The following is a 13977-nucleotide window of genomic DNA, read 5'->3' as shown; positions in this document are numbered from 1 at the left end:
ATGCACGCTGAACAGTAAGAATCATTTTGATGTTACAGTTTTTCATATTCAAAAGCACTTTAAGGATTTGCCAGGAAAAGCCACATGTATATCCATAAAAAGCCCATTAAATCAGTTTGCTGGTAAAGACAAGGCATTGTAGGACGTAACAGCTGAAATTTAGGCTATTAAACCCCAGCACTTCCAGGTCACATTTAGTAGGAAACATGAAAACAGAAGCTGGTAAGAATGGAGAGGGCCATAAACCAAGCAGCAAATACTTCATTTTTTGCCTAGAGTACTTCAACAGGGGGAGAAACAACACAGAAGTAAATTGTTCCTTCCTCCCCTCCACCAAGAATTTTATTGTGACAAGTCAGAACCATAAAATAATTTAAGAATTAAGAATTAAACAGACTGCAAATCAGAATTTATGTGGCACGATGGTAGTCAAGTATGTACAATAGTAAAAAAAATCTGCAAATCTACTCCTAAGAAACAGACTGAAATAGCTTCCTCTGAAGGCTCTGGAAAATGGGACCATCAAACAATTAAGGAAGGAGCTGCCATTAAGCTGTGGTCATTAACAAAATCCCTAATTACATCAGTCAGCCCTTTAGAAGAAAAAAAAATTAAATACTAAATATTAAAAATTCCCAAACCAGTTTTCTTTACTAAAATTGACAACACGGTGAAGTTAAGGAACTCCCTAACAGTCAGGATTTCAATTTCTTGAATACTTGGCAATATATTTTTATTTCCATGAGGAAACAAACAATAAAGAAGAGTTTCAAAAGTCAGTGTGTCCCTGCTGCGTGATCTAAGTTGGCAGGAGACCTAATTCAGCAACCTCCAGAGGTCCCCTCAAACCCAGTTTTCTATGACTTTATCAACTCTGATCCGTGACAGCTAAAACTGAGTGTACAGAATGTGATGGTAAATATTGTTTCGACAAAGTTTATTGCATTCAGAGAGGTACAATTTGTGAGGCAACAGCAGGTCTATTAGAGTATATTTAGTCTAAAGGTACTACATTGCCTCCCCCTATCCTGAGACTAATTTTCTCCTCTCCTTTCAGCTTCCCATTTTCCTCAAATTATAGTGTTTCTTCAAATTTGTAATTTTCTGTCTCTTCAAAACAGAAGGGAGCTCATTTCTCATGAGAGGTTATTATCACTGAGATCGCCTCTAAAGCAGTACCTCTTGGTACTCTCTTGTGTTCTATAAATGCTAAGAAAAATTACATAATGTTATCTCATAATGGGAGCAAATTCTCTTTCAGGGAAGGAATGCTTTAAAATGCATAAATGGAGATAAAAGTAGACTGAATTAGAAAATGGACACAAGAGATTTGGCTAGAAAACAGCTAACATTCTGATAAGAGGATGCACTGGAATGAAAATGTACTCCTAAAAGCCGAATTAATATTTCAATTAAAAAATAATAATAAAAAAGTGAAATTAAAAGCCAAAGTAATTTAGTTTGAATCCTGCATTTACAGTCAGAGTGCCATGATAGTGAGGAAGCTGCCAAGGCACAAGCATCCTCATTAACCACGTGTTTAAGTGTGAGAAAAATGTGGAATAGGTTTGCTTTCTATTTGTGAATTTTCTGCCCCAAGGCTGCAAATAAAGGCTCTGGGGCCGCAACATACTTATGATGTTAATAATGTCTATTTCAATGCTTATTATCTAATATCTTCAGAGATGCATTTGAGAAGATAATTTTGTGTTTGAAGTAGATTAAAATGTACTTAATTATCCCAGATTTGTTTTCCAACTCCAGCAACATCCTGTCCCTCCAGCCTGGAGCTTGATAATACATTGATAAGAGCCTGAATTAATAAGTAGGTAATTAACATATTACAACTGCAGTTGAACCAGAATGATGAAACACATTTAACTGCTTTCTTATTATAAGCCAGCACATACAATAGAGTTCCCCATTTAAAATTCTGCAATTTCATCACAGACCACAGAGCTATTTTAGTCAAACCTCAATGGTTAAAACACCTTTTGTATTAATCCTTTACATTTGTTACCCATTAGGGTTGTCTTGGGTTTTTTCTGAACTCTCACTATTGCATTCCAGCCTCCCAATTTACATGTACAGAGAGAAGGTGAGGTCAGCAGCCAGGTCTCCTGGCTATTTATATTAATTGAAAAACAGCTGGTGAAATTACCTCCTTCATCCTGGAACAGACATTCTAGAATGGAGCAAATTCAGCACAGAAAATCTGACTATGAATAAATGCAAAGCCAAGCAAAAGATATGGAGGGAACAGGAAATCTCAAAGATTGACTTAAAATCCAAAGTGCAGTAAAAAGTCAAACCCTGAACTAAGATACACACAGTTATGAAGACAAAGCCCTGGGTGTGATATTATCACCCACACAAGTGTGACAGAGACAGAAAGAATATGGACAGATTTTTCCCTTCTTCTGACCTTCACCTCACTAATCTGGAAAATCTTTCTGTGAAACATTTTAATGAAAACATTAATTTAATTTGTCCCATTTAATTTGGTCTAAATCCTTTGACAGGAAAGCAGACCCCATCTTTTCATTTCCAGTTTTATTTTCAGACACCCATCTCAGGTTCCCATCTTGATTCACTTAAGGGGTCTCATGAAGGAAGAGTAACAGTGAAAAGGGAGAACTGAACAAGAGTCCAGTGCCACCACTCATTCAACTTCTTGTCACAGGCAGCACTATGTGTCATCAGTTACAAAGCATGTACCAGCAACAAAACTAAAAGAGCTAAATTCTTTAATTATTTTAAGCTTAACTTTTCCATGAATATAATTTTTCTTTTACAGTTGAAACACCCAACAAAACCAAACCACAGGATAAAAGCCTATAACAAACTCTTTGGAGTAGTGATAATTTACAATCACAGATTTTCTAAATTTATTTCTAACTGTATTTCTTTAGCTTACTGTACTTTACATAGATTGGAAAATGAAAAAGAAAAATAAAAATCAATTTCCACTATACAGTTATAGATGTCAGGCAATGCTGTTTGTTGCATGCAACAGACTTTGACTATCAAAGAATATTCGTAGAGGCTGCCAGAAAGTGATGTAAGAAAAAGTTATCACAATCTGTCCTACACTTTGCTACTTCCTGTGTGTGTTAGTTTTTATCTGGATTGTTTCCATGCAGCTTCCTTTCCAGCCCTGTTCTTCACATGCTCCTTTGTGGAGTCAATTAATAATCACAGTGATATGGACAGACCTCTTGAAGCTTAATACCCCAGAGCAGCTTGGTACCTGGATCTCATTTTCTGTAGAACAGAGGAAAGCAAACAGAAGCAGAAGAAAATAAAGAAAAAGAAGTTGTTGCATGTAATTATTTACTTGTTCTCGGTGTGTGCTTCATATATGTTATGTATGGATAATGTCATCCTAAGTGAAAGACATAAGAACATGGAAAAAGATACCTCAACATCTTTGGCAGCCATCCCACAAATGGTCCTGAAAGAAGTCAGCAGAAATAAACAATGACACAGACCAAGAGTTATGAGGCCTAGGGGGAAAAATCTTGAAAATTTCCAGAGAAAATGATGATGCAGAAAACGGGAATTTCTAGGAGAAAACTGAAATGAAACTTTCATACAATATTTTCTCTCAGAGTGAACACTGAAATAGTTCCTGGCATTTAGTAGTGTTTTATTCACACCATCCTTCAGAAGGCCTTCTGTATTAATCTGTACCTCAAACAAGGCACAGATGACTCTGAGCTGGAAGAGATGTTCAACCCTCTTCCCCAAGACAGACTCCACTACATTATGTCATTCTTAATGACTGTCAGTGGAGAGACCCAGCAATTTCCCAAAGCCAGCTATTACAGTGTTCCACAATCTTCACACTTGCAGCTTCTCCCTCTGATCTGACATGAAGTTTTCCCTACTCCAGAAAGCCCCTCACTTCTTGTACCACCCATTGTGACAACACACACAATACCCTTTCTCTGAATCTTAAAACTCTTAAGACTACCACATCCCTACCCATTTTTCTCCTCTTTAGACTAAACAACTCCATTTCTTCTGATCCTTCCCCCCGAGTTATCTCCCTGAGATATCGGATCACCCTCCTCTGGACACTCTCCAATGATACACACGTTGCTCTTGGAGAATGATGCCCAAGTTTGGGCAAAAGTGCTCTAGCCATGGAGAAGAAGGGCTCTTCAGAGACCTACCAGGCCCCACATTCTCACAAACTCATGTGATGTTTGCCTTTTTTGTAACAGCATGACATTTTGGACCTCATATTCCAGTGCATGATGCACTGTAATTCCAGCTACTTTTTTAAAGGAATACTGTCTAAGGAGTTTATCACCATCCTCAGCCTGTTTAACTTCTTCTTGCTTCAGAAATTCAGCAGAGTATCTTCTATTTATCACTGCTGGCTTTAATTCTGCTTTTTTTCAGATGATGTCTCTAATTTGTCAAGATGATTTTCAGTATCACTACAGCCCCTTAATGCTGGCAGGCCCTCCTATCTTGCCAGCACATTTAATCAGAACATTTTATTTCATCATCTCAGCTCTTAATGGGAACACTGATCAGAATTAAACTCGGGGCCGCTGACTGCCAAGTCCCTTTACGCCAGAGCAGATAAACTATCAGGTCACCTCTTGGTACTTAAGGCTGATATTCTGCAGCCCTCATATTTTGTTAACTAGAGAGCAGGGAATACATCTAATGGAGTGTTATATACACTTCCCAGTGTCCCGTCAAGGCTCCAAGACCCTTTGCTGCAGCTCAGAGCACAGCAGGTAATTTCCCAGTCACACACCACTGGACTGGCTCCTTCCCAGAGCAGCACACTGCTGGAACTGCAGCCTGCCCAGGATGTGCCCAGGAGACAGGGAAAGAAGAGCCTTACCAAGAACTTGCACCCTCAAACTAAAGCATTTCTGTTTGCTCCAAGTCAGCTACACTGCTTTCAACTCAAAGTACTTAGCCCACTCCTGTTTGCCAAAATAAATCTTAGTTAGCTCAAACATTGTAATTTTTAATGCTGAACTAGGTATCACTACACAGGGATGCCTAGAGCCATATGCCTAACACACACACACACATATATATATGTTTATAAATGTGTGACATTTCTGAATTAGATAAGAGATATAATTACTTATATTACAATAACACTCAGATTATGCTTACTGATTATACAATCTATTTCTGTCTGCTTTGGATGAGCAAATTCTCAATATGTCATTTTATCCCAGGGGAAAAAAAGGATTTGTTTCCCCATCTCTGCATTCCATCCACAGTGCAAAGCTCATTCCTGAGATTAGTGCAGGGTTTCCATGACTCAGAAAAGAAGTCCAGATTCTCACTGATCTCTAAGCCCAACTGTGCATCAGATTCTACAAGGAGAGATCCCTACTCCTGCATAGATGAGGAACATTCCTGTGGCCCAGGTGGATTGCAGTACACAACATGGTTCCCAGGCTACAAATCTGATGGCATTTGTCAGCAGAAAACAGGGAGCCTAGAGGAGGGAGCAGGTATCTAAATAATGCCAAAAGCATTTACAGCATATTATGTCTAGATTCCTTCTTTCAGTCAGTATTAATTGTCAGATCCCTTTGCTAAATTAAGCATTGCTCCAGCAAATATCACTACCTTGCACAATGCCTGCTACACACAACTGGGGCAGCTCCCCCAACATGTCCATCTGAGCATACAGGCTTTCAGCCAGGTATCCCATTCTGCTCAAATTATTTCCGTTTGAGGCATGCCTGTTACATTCAAGAAGAAAACAACCACAAAAAATACTGTATCACAGGAAACATTTCCTCTGGAGACAATTTATGTCACTCACACCCAAGCCCAATGACAACCAAAGGTTTAGTCCAGCTGCAGGACACGGGAGAGGCTGGGCAGTGTCCCAGAGCTGCCCAAGGCAGAGCACACCCTGTCACCCAGATCCCTGCTGCCACCCCAGCTGTGCAGCTGCTTCTCAGAACTGCTCCCTCACCTCCCTGCATGGCCCCAGCACATCACACTGGCCCTCAGCCCACTGGCTCATGCTTTTCTTCTCCATTCCTGAGGCTCAGCTCAGCTGCAACCCCCATACACACCCAGAAATAAAGCCCAGAATAAAAAGTTGTGGGAGCCAGCCCTACTAGTGGCCTAAAAGCAATAGTTTTGGATGGAGTGAATGGGGAAAGTGACATTACTGTGGGAAGCAAGGAATGAAAGCAGGGAAAGGCTCACACACAGGGTGTGAGAAAGCAGACAGGGACTCAGCATGACAAGCTCATCAGCTGCCACAGTGTGATACAGCACAGTGGGGAAAAAATTAATTCTGCCTCTTCCTTCTAGCATGTCACCTCCAGCCTCCTTCCCTGTGCTAATTCATAGGACAGCCACCAAAAGAAGGGTCTCTCTATTAACACAGGCCATGGAGGGGCTGCCTGGAGGCCTGTGAAGAACTTGGGCTGTTCCAAGTCCTCTCCAAAATTTAACTTCCACTTGGCAACCTGAGTCAGTGCTCCCTCACAACTGTGATTTACATGAGTCCCTCTGGATTTGACTGATCAACAGGTAACATTTGGAACATGTTCAAGGTGTCCATGCCCATGGCAAGGGGTTGGACTAGGTTACCCTTTAAAAGCCCCTTCCAACCTAAACTTTTCTTTGGTACTATATTAAACACTGCATCTATATTGGGAGGCATGGAGCATCCAGGTGATCCTTCAGAAGATGACCATATCTTTAGCCTGGAGCTAACATATCTAAGAACTCAAGAAATAACAGCACTTGTCCTGGATTAGAAGTGTCCTAACTCTGGCATTTTAATTAAGATACCTCCTGTCAGAAGGCATTAAAAGCAGTCATCAAAACATTTATCTTCAGCAAGAATAGAAACAGTATTCTCTGAACCTGCCCTGTGAGTACTCTACCCAGCCTATTAACTCGTCACCAATCCCCCCTGATTTCTCACTCATGACAAATCTCTCTCTCTCCAGCTCCTTTTTCCCTAAAGTAGAACAACACTAAAAAATGCTCTAAGGGCTTTAGACCACCAGACTAAGAAAATAAAGACAAAGGATAAGGAAATTTCTTTTTTCCTATAAAAGTTTCCAAAACCAAAGCAGGCAGACTTGCAAAACCATTTCCACCTGGGAAGCCAATGAGAAGAGCAGGGCTCCTCAGAACATGCCTACCTTCTACTGTATTTAAAGAACGATCAAAGCAGTTCAGCTGAGTTACAGTTATTCTTAACTTGTATTTTTTTCACGTTTAGACAATCTCTGCAGCTTCCAAGAGCCAGAGCAGCACCGTGGTTCCACTGGAACCCGGTCATACCGTTCCTGCAGCTGCTGCATGAGTCATTCCTGTGCAGCATGACATTCCCTTTGTGAATGCACTGCTTCCCAAACCATCATCTTCAGGGAGCTGGCTGGCTACGTGCTGCTGGTGGGGCTCCTGGCCTCCAACTGCTGCCTGCCTGTAAAGACAACCAAGGCGCACTGAAGGCTCTCCTGCCACACATTTCCCTTGAAAGCTGCAGCTTTGGTTGCCACAGGGCAACTCTGGTCTTGTCAATGAGTGAGGAGGTGTCTCAAAATAACTTCTGAGACATAGTCTGCACAAAGAAGTAAAAAAACAAAACAAAACAAAACAAAACAAAATTGTGTGGAATTCTTGCTCTTGATAATGCGTCAGCTCTCCATGCACATCTCCCTGGTCCAGCAAGTCTGGGAAATAGACTGGGAATTATCTCCAGCTCTACCATAGGGAGATGCAAGGCACCAGGGCCAGTTGCTTGTTTTATTTAACATGTCTTTCTTTTACTAGCAGTATTAACATGGCCTTGTTCCTGTTTATACTTCGGGAAAGGAGAAAATAAACTTTTTTCCTCTCATTTTGTTTTGCTCTTTTAAGAGTTCCTTGTTCCTGTCAAAGGGAGTTAAGCTAAACAGAAACAAGGCAGTTTTGTTCCAGAGTAACTGTGTCCACAGTGGAGCTATTTGGAAATTGTTCCTACAGTTCAAATGCATAAACTCCCCCCTCTTAATCCTCATTAACCTTCTGATGTAAGAAGGCCCTGAGGTTGGGTAATTATTTTGTTAACAGACCATGGTATAACACAACTTTAAGGCAAAGCACATGACAAGCACCCAGCGCTTTCACCAGTTAGGTGAGGCACCTATTTTAGTGGCTTACCAGTAGAGTTTGTAATTTTCTGCAAAGTGACAAGAGCCATGCTGCAGCTATGAGGGTGCTGAGAGAGCCTGAATTCCCTGTGCCCCTCCACACGTGACACACTGGGAAACTACCTCATAAATTCAGGATAACCCTTGGGGAGAACTCACAACGAGACAATGCCAGTGAGACCCGTGACCCAACTGCAACGAACACCGAGGAGAAAACGTAAGGCTGGCATTTCCCTGAGCCGACTCCTCCTCCGAGCGCCTTGGAAATCACGGGGCAGAGCGGAGCCGCTCGCTCCCCGGCAATAGCGACGTTCCTTGAGGAGCAGCACGTCTGTCAGTGATGCTGCAAGCACGGATGTGCTCCAGCACTGTGCGGGCAGCTCGCAGTGCTGAACCCTCCTGCCTCACTGGGTGACAGCTTCATTCCGCTATTTCAAACTATCATAAGTCCGTTCCATTCAAGGGTTTTAAGGGAACCAGAGAGGCGCCTTCTGCCCATAGGATAACCCAGACGTGAACCTGTCAGGTTCACCCGTGCTCCTTGCAACAGGCATGGCGTTTAGGCTGGAGAGGTGAATGATGAAGTAGCAGCAAACTTACTTTCCCGTGATCAGCTGGCTCCTGGATGGTGTACACATGGGCTGGACATAGTAGTTCTCCAGCTTGACGCCTTCGGCAGCCAGCTTGTCCAGCGTGGGCGTCCGGATCTCGGAGCCGTGGTACCCCACGTCCCTGAAGCCCTGATCGTCGGCCAGGATGAAGATGATGTGCGGCTGCGAGCGGGGGCCGCCGGCGGTGGGCTCCTCTGCCAGCAGGTCCCCGGGCGGCCCCCCGGCACCTCCCTGGCGGCTGCCCCAGGCCAGGTAGCCGCAGGTGAGGAGGCTGAGCAGGGACAGCCCGGCCAGCGCCGCCGCCACCATCCTGCCCGGGCTGGGGCGGCGCGGCCGGCGGCGCCCACCGCAGGCCATCCACCGCGGCGGGAGGTCAGGAAAACAGGAACGGAGAGGAAATAAACCGACAAAACCCCAACAAAACCGGGCGGCCTCGGGACGGGCAGCGTCCGTCAGGGCTCCCGGCGGGGCAGGGACATCGCAGTCACTCCGATTTGGGCAGCTTCAGCCGCTGGAGCCGGAGCCGGAGCCGGAGCAGGGCCCCGCCGGGGGTCACGGCACCCTCGGCCCGCCCCCGGCCCCGCGTCGGGGCAACGCTGCCAGCCCGTCCCGGGGCCGCTGCCCATGGCGGGGCGAGCCGGGGCGCCCCGGGACGGGACGGGGCCGGGACGGGACGGGACGTGCCGCCTCCCGCCCGCCCCCGCCGGAGCTACCGGGCCGCTCCCGCCCCGCTCCCTCCGCCCGCCCTCGCCACCGCCCCCGCCCCCGCCCCCGCCGGCTCCCGCTGCTCGGACCCGCCGGAGGACAGGGGCACCCCGGCCCCGGCAGCGCCCGCGGCCCCACTCCTCCCGCCCGGCCCCTCCGCACCCCGGCTCCTGCCCCTTCCCTTCCCTTCCCTTCCCTTCCCTTCCCTTCCCTTCCCTTCCCTTCCCTTCCCTTCCCTTCCCTTCCCTTCCCTTCCCTTCCCTTCCCTTCCCTTCCCTTCCCTTCCCTTCCCTTCCCTTCCCTTCCCTTCCCTTCCCTTCCCTTCCCTTCCCTTCCCTTCCCTTCCCTTCCCTTCCCTTCCCTTCCCTTCCCTTCCCTTCCCTTCCCTTCCCTTCCCTTCCCTTCCCTTCCCTTCCCTTCCCTTCCCTTCCCTTCCCTTCCCTTCCCTTCCCTTCCCTTCCCTTCCCTTCCCTTCCCTTCCCTTCCCTTCCCTTCCCTTCCCTCTCCTCCCTCCCCCGGCCGCCCCCCGCATCCCAGAGAAGAACCCCGTCGGGCCGCCGGCCCCAGCCTCCCCCCCACAGCGAGGTGGTCTTACACGTCCCCCCACCCCGTTCCACCCCCTCGAAATATTGATTGTTTAAAGTGTTTCTGACTTGGCCACAAACATCTGGAAGGTATGAATGTACCGGATTTGTTTCCAGCCACAAAACAGCCCCAAATCCCAAACCCTCCAATTCTGGCGGGGCTGTGGCAAACGCCAGGAATGCGCCTTTGCAGAATACAATAATTTTTAAGAATTTGGGTTAAAGTACGAATTAAAGTACGGTTAAAGTTGCTGCAGTTGCAAAACACAACTTTGCCCCGTCCTGGAAGACACTGAGTCAAGCAAAAACTGATATCCACACACGATTAGGCTGAAGTAAATCTGCAGATCTGACCTGTCTAACGTGAGTCAGCACCAACAACTTTTAGTCAAACCGGGTTTTATAAAGCATTAACTCTCAAATGGGCACTTGGAGCAAGCCCTCCAGTTCCTGCAACCCTGTGCTAAGCTCCAGCTGGTCCCTGCCAAGGGACTTTCAACATCCCTCTGGGATCCCTCCCAGATTAAAAATAAAGTAGTGCTATCTTGAGAGAACTTTAATTTGGGTCGAATCTAACTGATTCAGTTCACATCAGGTTGTACAAAAACATCCCCACTCTAAAATTTCCATTGAAAAAACCTATTCAGAAATAACTAAATGTTGTGCCAAAGTTTTCAATGCTACAGCAGGAAAATATGGAAGTAAAAGTGCATTTAGGGATTTCAGCATGCTATGTAAGGGCTTGTCCACACTGAAAAGCAATACAATAAAGTAACAACTGCCCTGTAAAACCTGCAGAGTTTAACATCTGAGGTAGATCATCTTCTGAAATCACAGCACGCTAACAGAAGCTCTTAAAAAAAAAAAAAAATAGTCCAAAATCTTAAGCTTCAGAAAGTGACATTTTCATCTGCCATCCCTGCCCATAGTAGGCGGGCTGGAATTAGAGGTTCCTTCCAACCCAAACTATTCTACAATTCCTTGAAATTACATTCCCTTTAAAAGAATTTTCTATTCCAATTTTTACTCCTGCCTCTTGCCCACATTTACAAGACAAAAAGAATGTATGTAGACACCTGAATCCATAAATGATCAAGTGCAAATCGATTAGAGATGCAATTTTGCCTTTAACACAAACAAAATATGATTTCCTTTTAATATAAGCTGTAGTGGCACCACGGACCCAGGCAAATATCAGAGTATCATGATAAGTATCTGATCAAATGCACATATATATTTTTCCTAGTAGTAAAGTAGGAATAAAATGTATTATTAAGAAGATGCCATAGAGTACAGCTCTTAGAGGACAGGAGGAAAACAGAGCCTGTGACTTTCCAGTGCCCTGCTAACCATACCAAACCCTGTTAGTCCCCACCCAGCTGCAAATGAAAATATCCGAGGGCAATCTCTGCTAGACATCTACAAGCGTGACCTTCTCTCTTTATGGGCCAGACAAAACTGCCCTTTTTTTCTTTTTTTACTTTTGCAAAAACAAAAGTAGACTTATGTCAGCAAAATACTCAGCTGACCTTCAAGCAGAGAGGCCTTAGAAGATAATGTGCTATTAATATTCTACTTAAGAAAATATTTGTAAATGCTCAGGAACTGTAGCCAAGGTTTGTACAGCCCATTCAGGATGCTCAGTGAAAGGAACAGAAGAGCTCTGAAAGCAGAAGGAAGTATTTTTTCCCTGAGGGAAAAAAATCCTGAACATCCATAGGTATTTAAACTTGAGTGCAGTGAATACATTAATTCAAACATACACTAGTGAAAACTGAATTTAGCACACCATTAGGAAGGGATGTATTTTTAGCCCTTGCTATGCAGCCTCTGTGTGCATTGAGGCCATAAAATGAAATGTGTGCAGAGAGGATGGCTGCAGTGGGAGGCTCATCTGCAGTTACCTGCAGCTCGGGTGGGGCTCTTAGAGGTGCCCTTGGCTGGTTATTTCAGGTCAGGCTGCCTTTAACCTTGCTCTTCCCGAGGCAGACCCGTTTGACACACAAAGATATCCCAAAAAACCCACGTGTTTCCTTTCTCTGCCCTGACTGGCCCTTTGTGCCAGCTGCCTGGGAAAGGTGACAGTGCTGTGGTGCAGGAGACTGGACAGAGGCTGAATGTCCAAACTCTCATTCCCTGTGCCAGCACTCTTCCTGAGAGAGAGTTTCACTCCAAGTTACAAAGAAACAGGAACAATAATGGTAAGTGAGGTCTTGGGAAGACAGCGCAGAGAGAAAAGTAGATTTAAGTGCTAATGCTCCTATGGTGACATTATGGCTGTTTTTCCAACCCTTAGGTCAGCCTTGAAAAGGTAATTCTTCTTATGGAGAAAGGTAATTCTTCTTAGTTGGAGACTACATGTTTCTCTTACTTGTGACTCACAGCTGTCAGTAACAAGGAAGGATGAAATTTGGGATGTGCAATTCAGTGCTCTTCCTAATCATGCCTGAGGCCAGGAAACTTTGCCTGAAGAACAGCTTTGTGAACTGCTATTTTTAGCTGAATTGCTGCAACTAGAGGAAGAACGAAGCAGACTTTGGCCTACACACAGAGTCAATATTCTACATATTTCCAAGAACAGTAGTGTGCATTTCTTTTCACCTCGGTTCATTTCTGCATGCCCCTGTCCCCAGCATACCTTCCTCACAGGGGAAAGAAAAGGCAGGACATCCCTGCATTCTGCTTCCCAGGTGGATGCTGCACTTTTGCCAGGCACTCATCACTGCAAACAGCAAACTACAACATGAATAGAAGTCTGGTGAGTCACAAGCTTTACATCATTCCCTTTGCCTCCTTTGGTGGACCCTGGTAATTAATTTACAGATGTGCTTCTTGGGAATGCTCAGATTCCACCCATGGCTTATTCCCTGCTTTATGATGACATAAACAGAGCTTTGCTCTTACCTTATTCTATATTTAACATTCCCTCAACTCCCTGCCGTGTTTCACAGGCAAAGGTCCAGATCCTGATCTCAGCTGCCTGCACTGATGTAAATGTGCAGTCACTCAACTGATGCCAGTAAAGTCACTCTGGAAATTTGGGATGTGACCTTAGATATCCCTCTAGAGTGAGTCCCTGTAATCACTGAAACAACACAACTTTGGAGCTGGTAGTGGCCTTCCTGGAGGAGTCTCCCATTTCCCAGTGACATAAGGTTTATGATCTCAAGTGAAACAGAATCAAGTCTGTAAATTCCTGCTGAAATGGCTGCTTCTGGAAACAGAAACTGGTGTGCTTCTGTAGGAAAAGGGTACATTTCAGTAGCAGATGCCAGGAGAAGGCACAGAATCACAGAATGACTTGGTTTAAAGGGATCCTAAAGACCATCCACTTCCAGCCCCCTGCCATGGGCAGGGACACCTTCCACTAGACCAGCTCACTGAGCACAGGTCACAGTTCTCTGGCTGTCAGAGACCAAGGGGTGTGGACACTTTTCTGGCTTTGCTGAGCCTCTGAAGGGCCAAATAATCTGAAGAGGTTACAGCACACATTTAGAGGCTGCCACAGCTGTCAGCATGTTAGCAGTTTTGAAGCTTTGGCATGTTGGCTAAATCTCTTTCTCAGCTACAATCTCCAGCACAACTTCCTTGCCACTAGCAGAGGGAACAGTCTCATCGGCTCCTAAAGCGTGGGGGTTTTACACAAAGGTCACCTGTGCTGTTTAAAACTTGCACTCGTGTTTAAAACTGCACTGTAGTGCACTTAAAAAGGCCAGAGCAAGAGAAGTGGGGCAAGGCATAGCTTATAATGCAACTGCAACATAAATCTAGGAAGTTTAAACAGGATGGAAGATTTATTATCTTTTCAAAATTACTGAAGTTTTACAATGCAAGAAAACCCTTTCTCTCTGCCCAGAACAAAACTTTCCTGGTTTAGATGGGTACACCACAGACTGCTGCAAGTATTCTACCAACTGCCTG

At 44.9% G+C, this 13977-nt stretch overlaps 1 protein-coding gene across 1 annotated transcript in view; it reads right to left on the bottom strand.

The window, feature by feature from the left end:
* ARSJ (arylsulfatase family member J) overlaps positions 1-9124 on the bottom strand; it is a gene marked incomplete at its 5' end in the record, with an annotated part of 33619 nt that extends 24495 nt beyond the window's left edge. The window contains one exon of the mRNA XM_083861608.1: positions 8757-9124. Within this exon, the coding sequence (XP_083717734.1) occupies positions 8757-9124 (368 nt within the window). The remainder of the gene's footprint in view (positions 1-8756) is intronic.
* Between the last annotated feature and the right edge of the window lie 4853 nt (positions 9125-13977).

This window comes from Zosterops lateralis (assembly GCF_965231275.1).
Source record: "Zosterops lateralis genome assembly, chromosome: 5".
NCBI classification, from domain to species: Eukaryota; Metazoa; Chordata; class Aves; order Passeriformes; family Zosteropidae; genus Zosterops; species Zosterops lateralis.
This window is presented reverse-complemented; position numbering and strand designations above follow the sequence as displayed.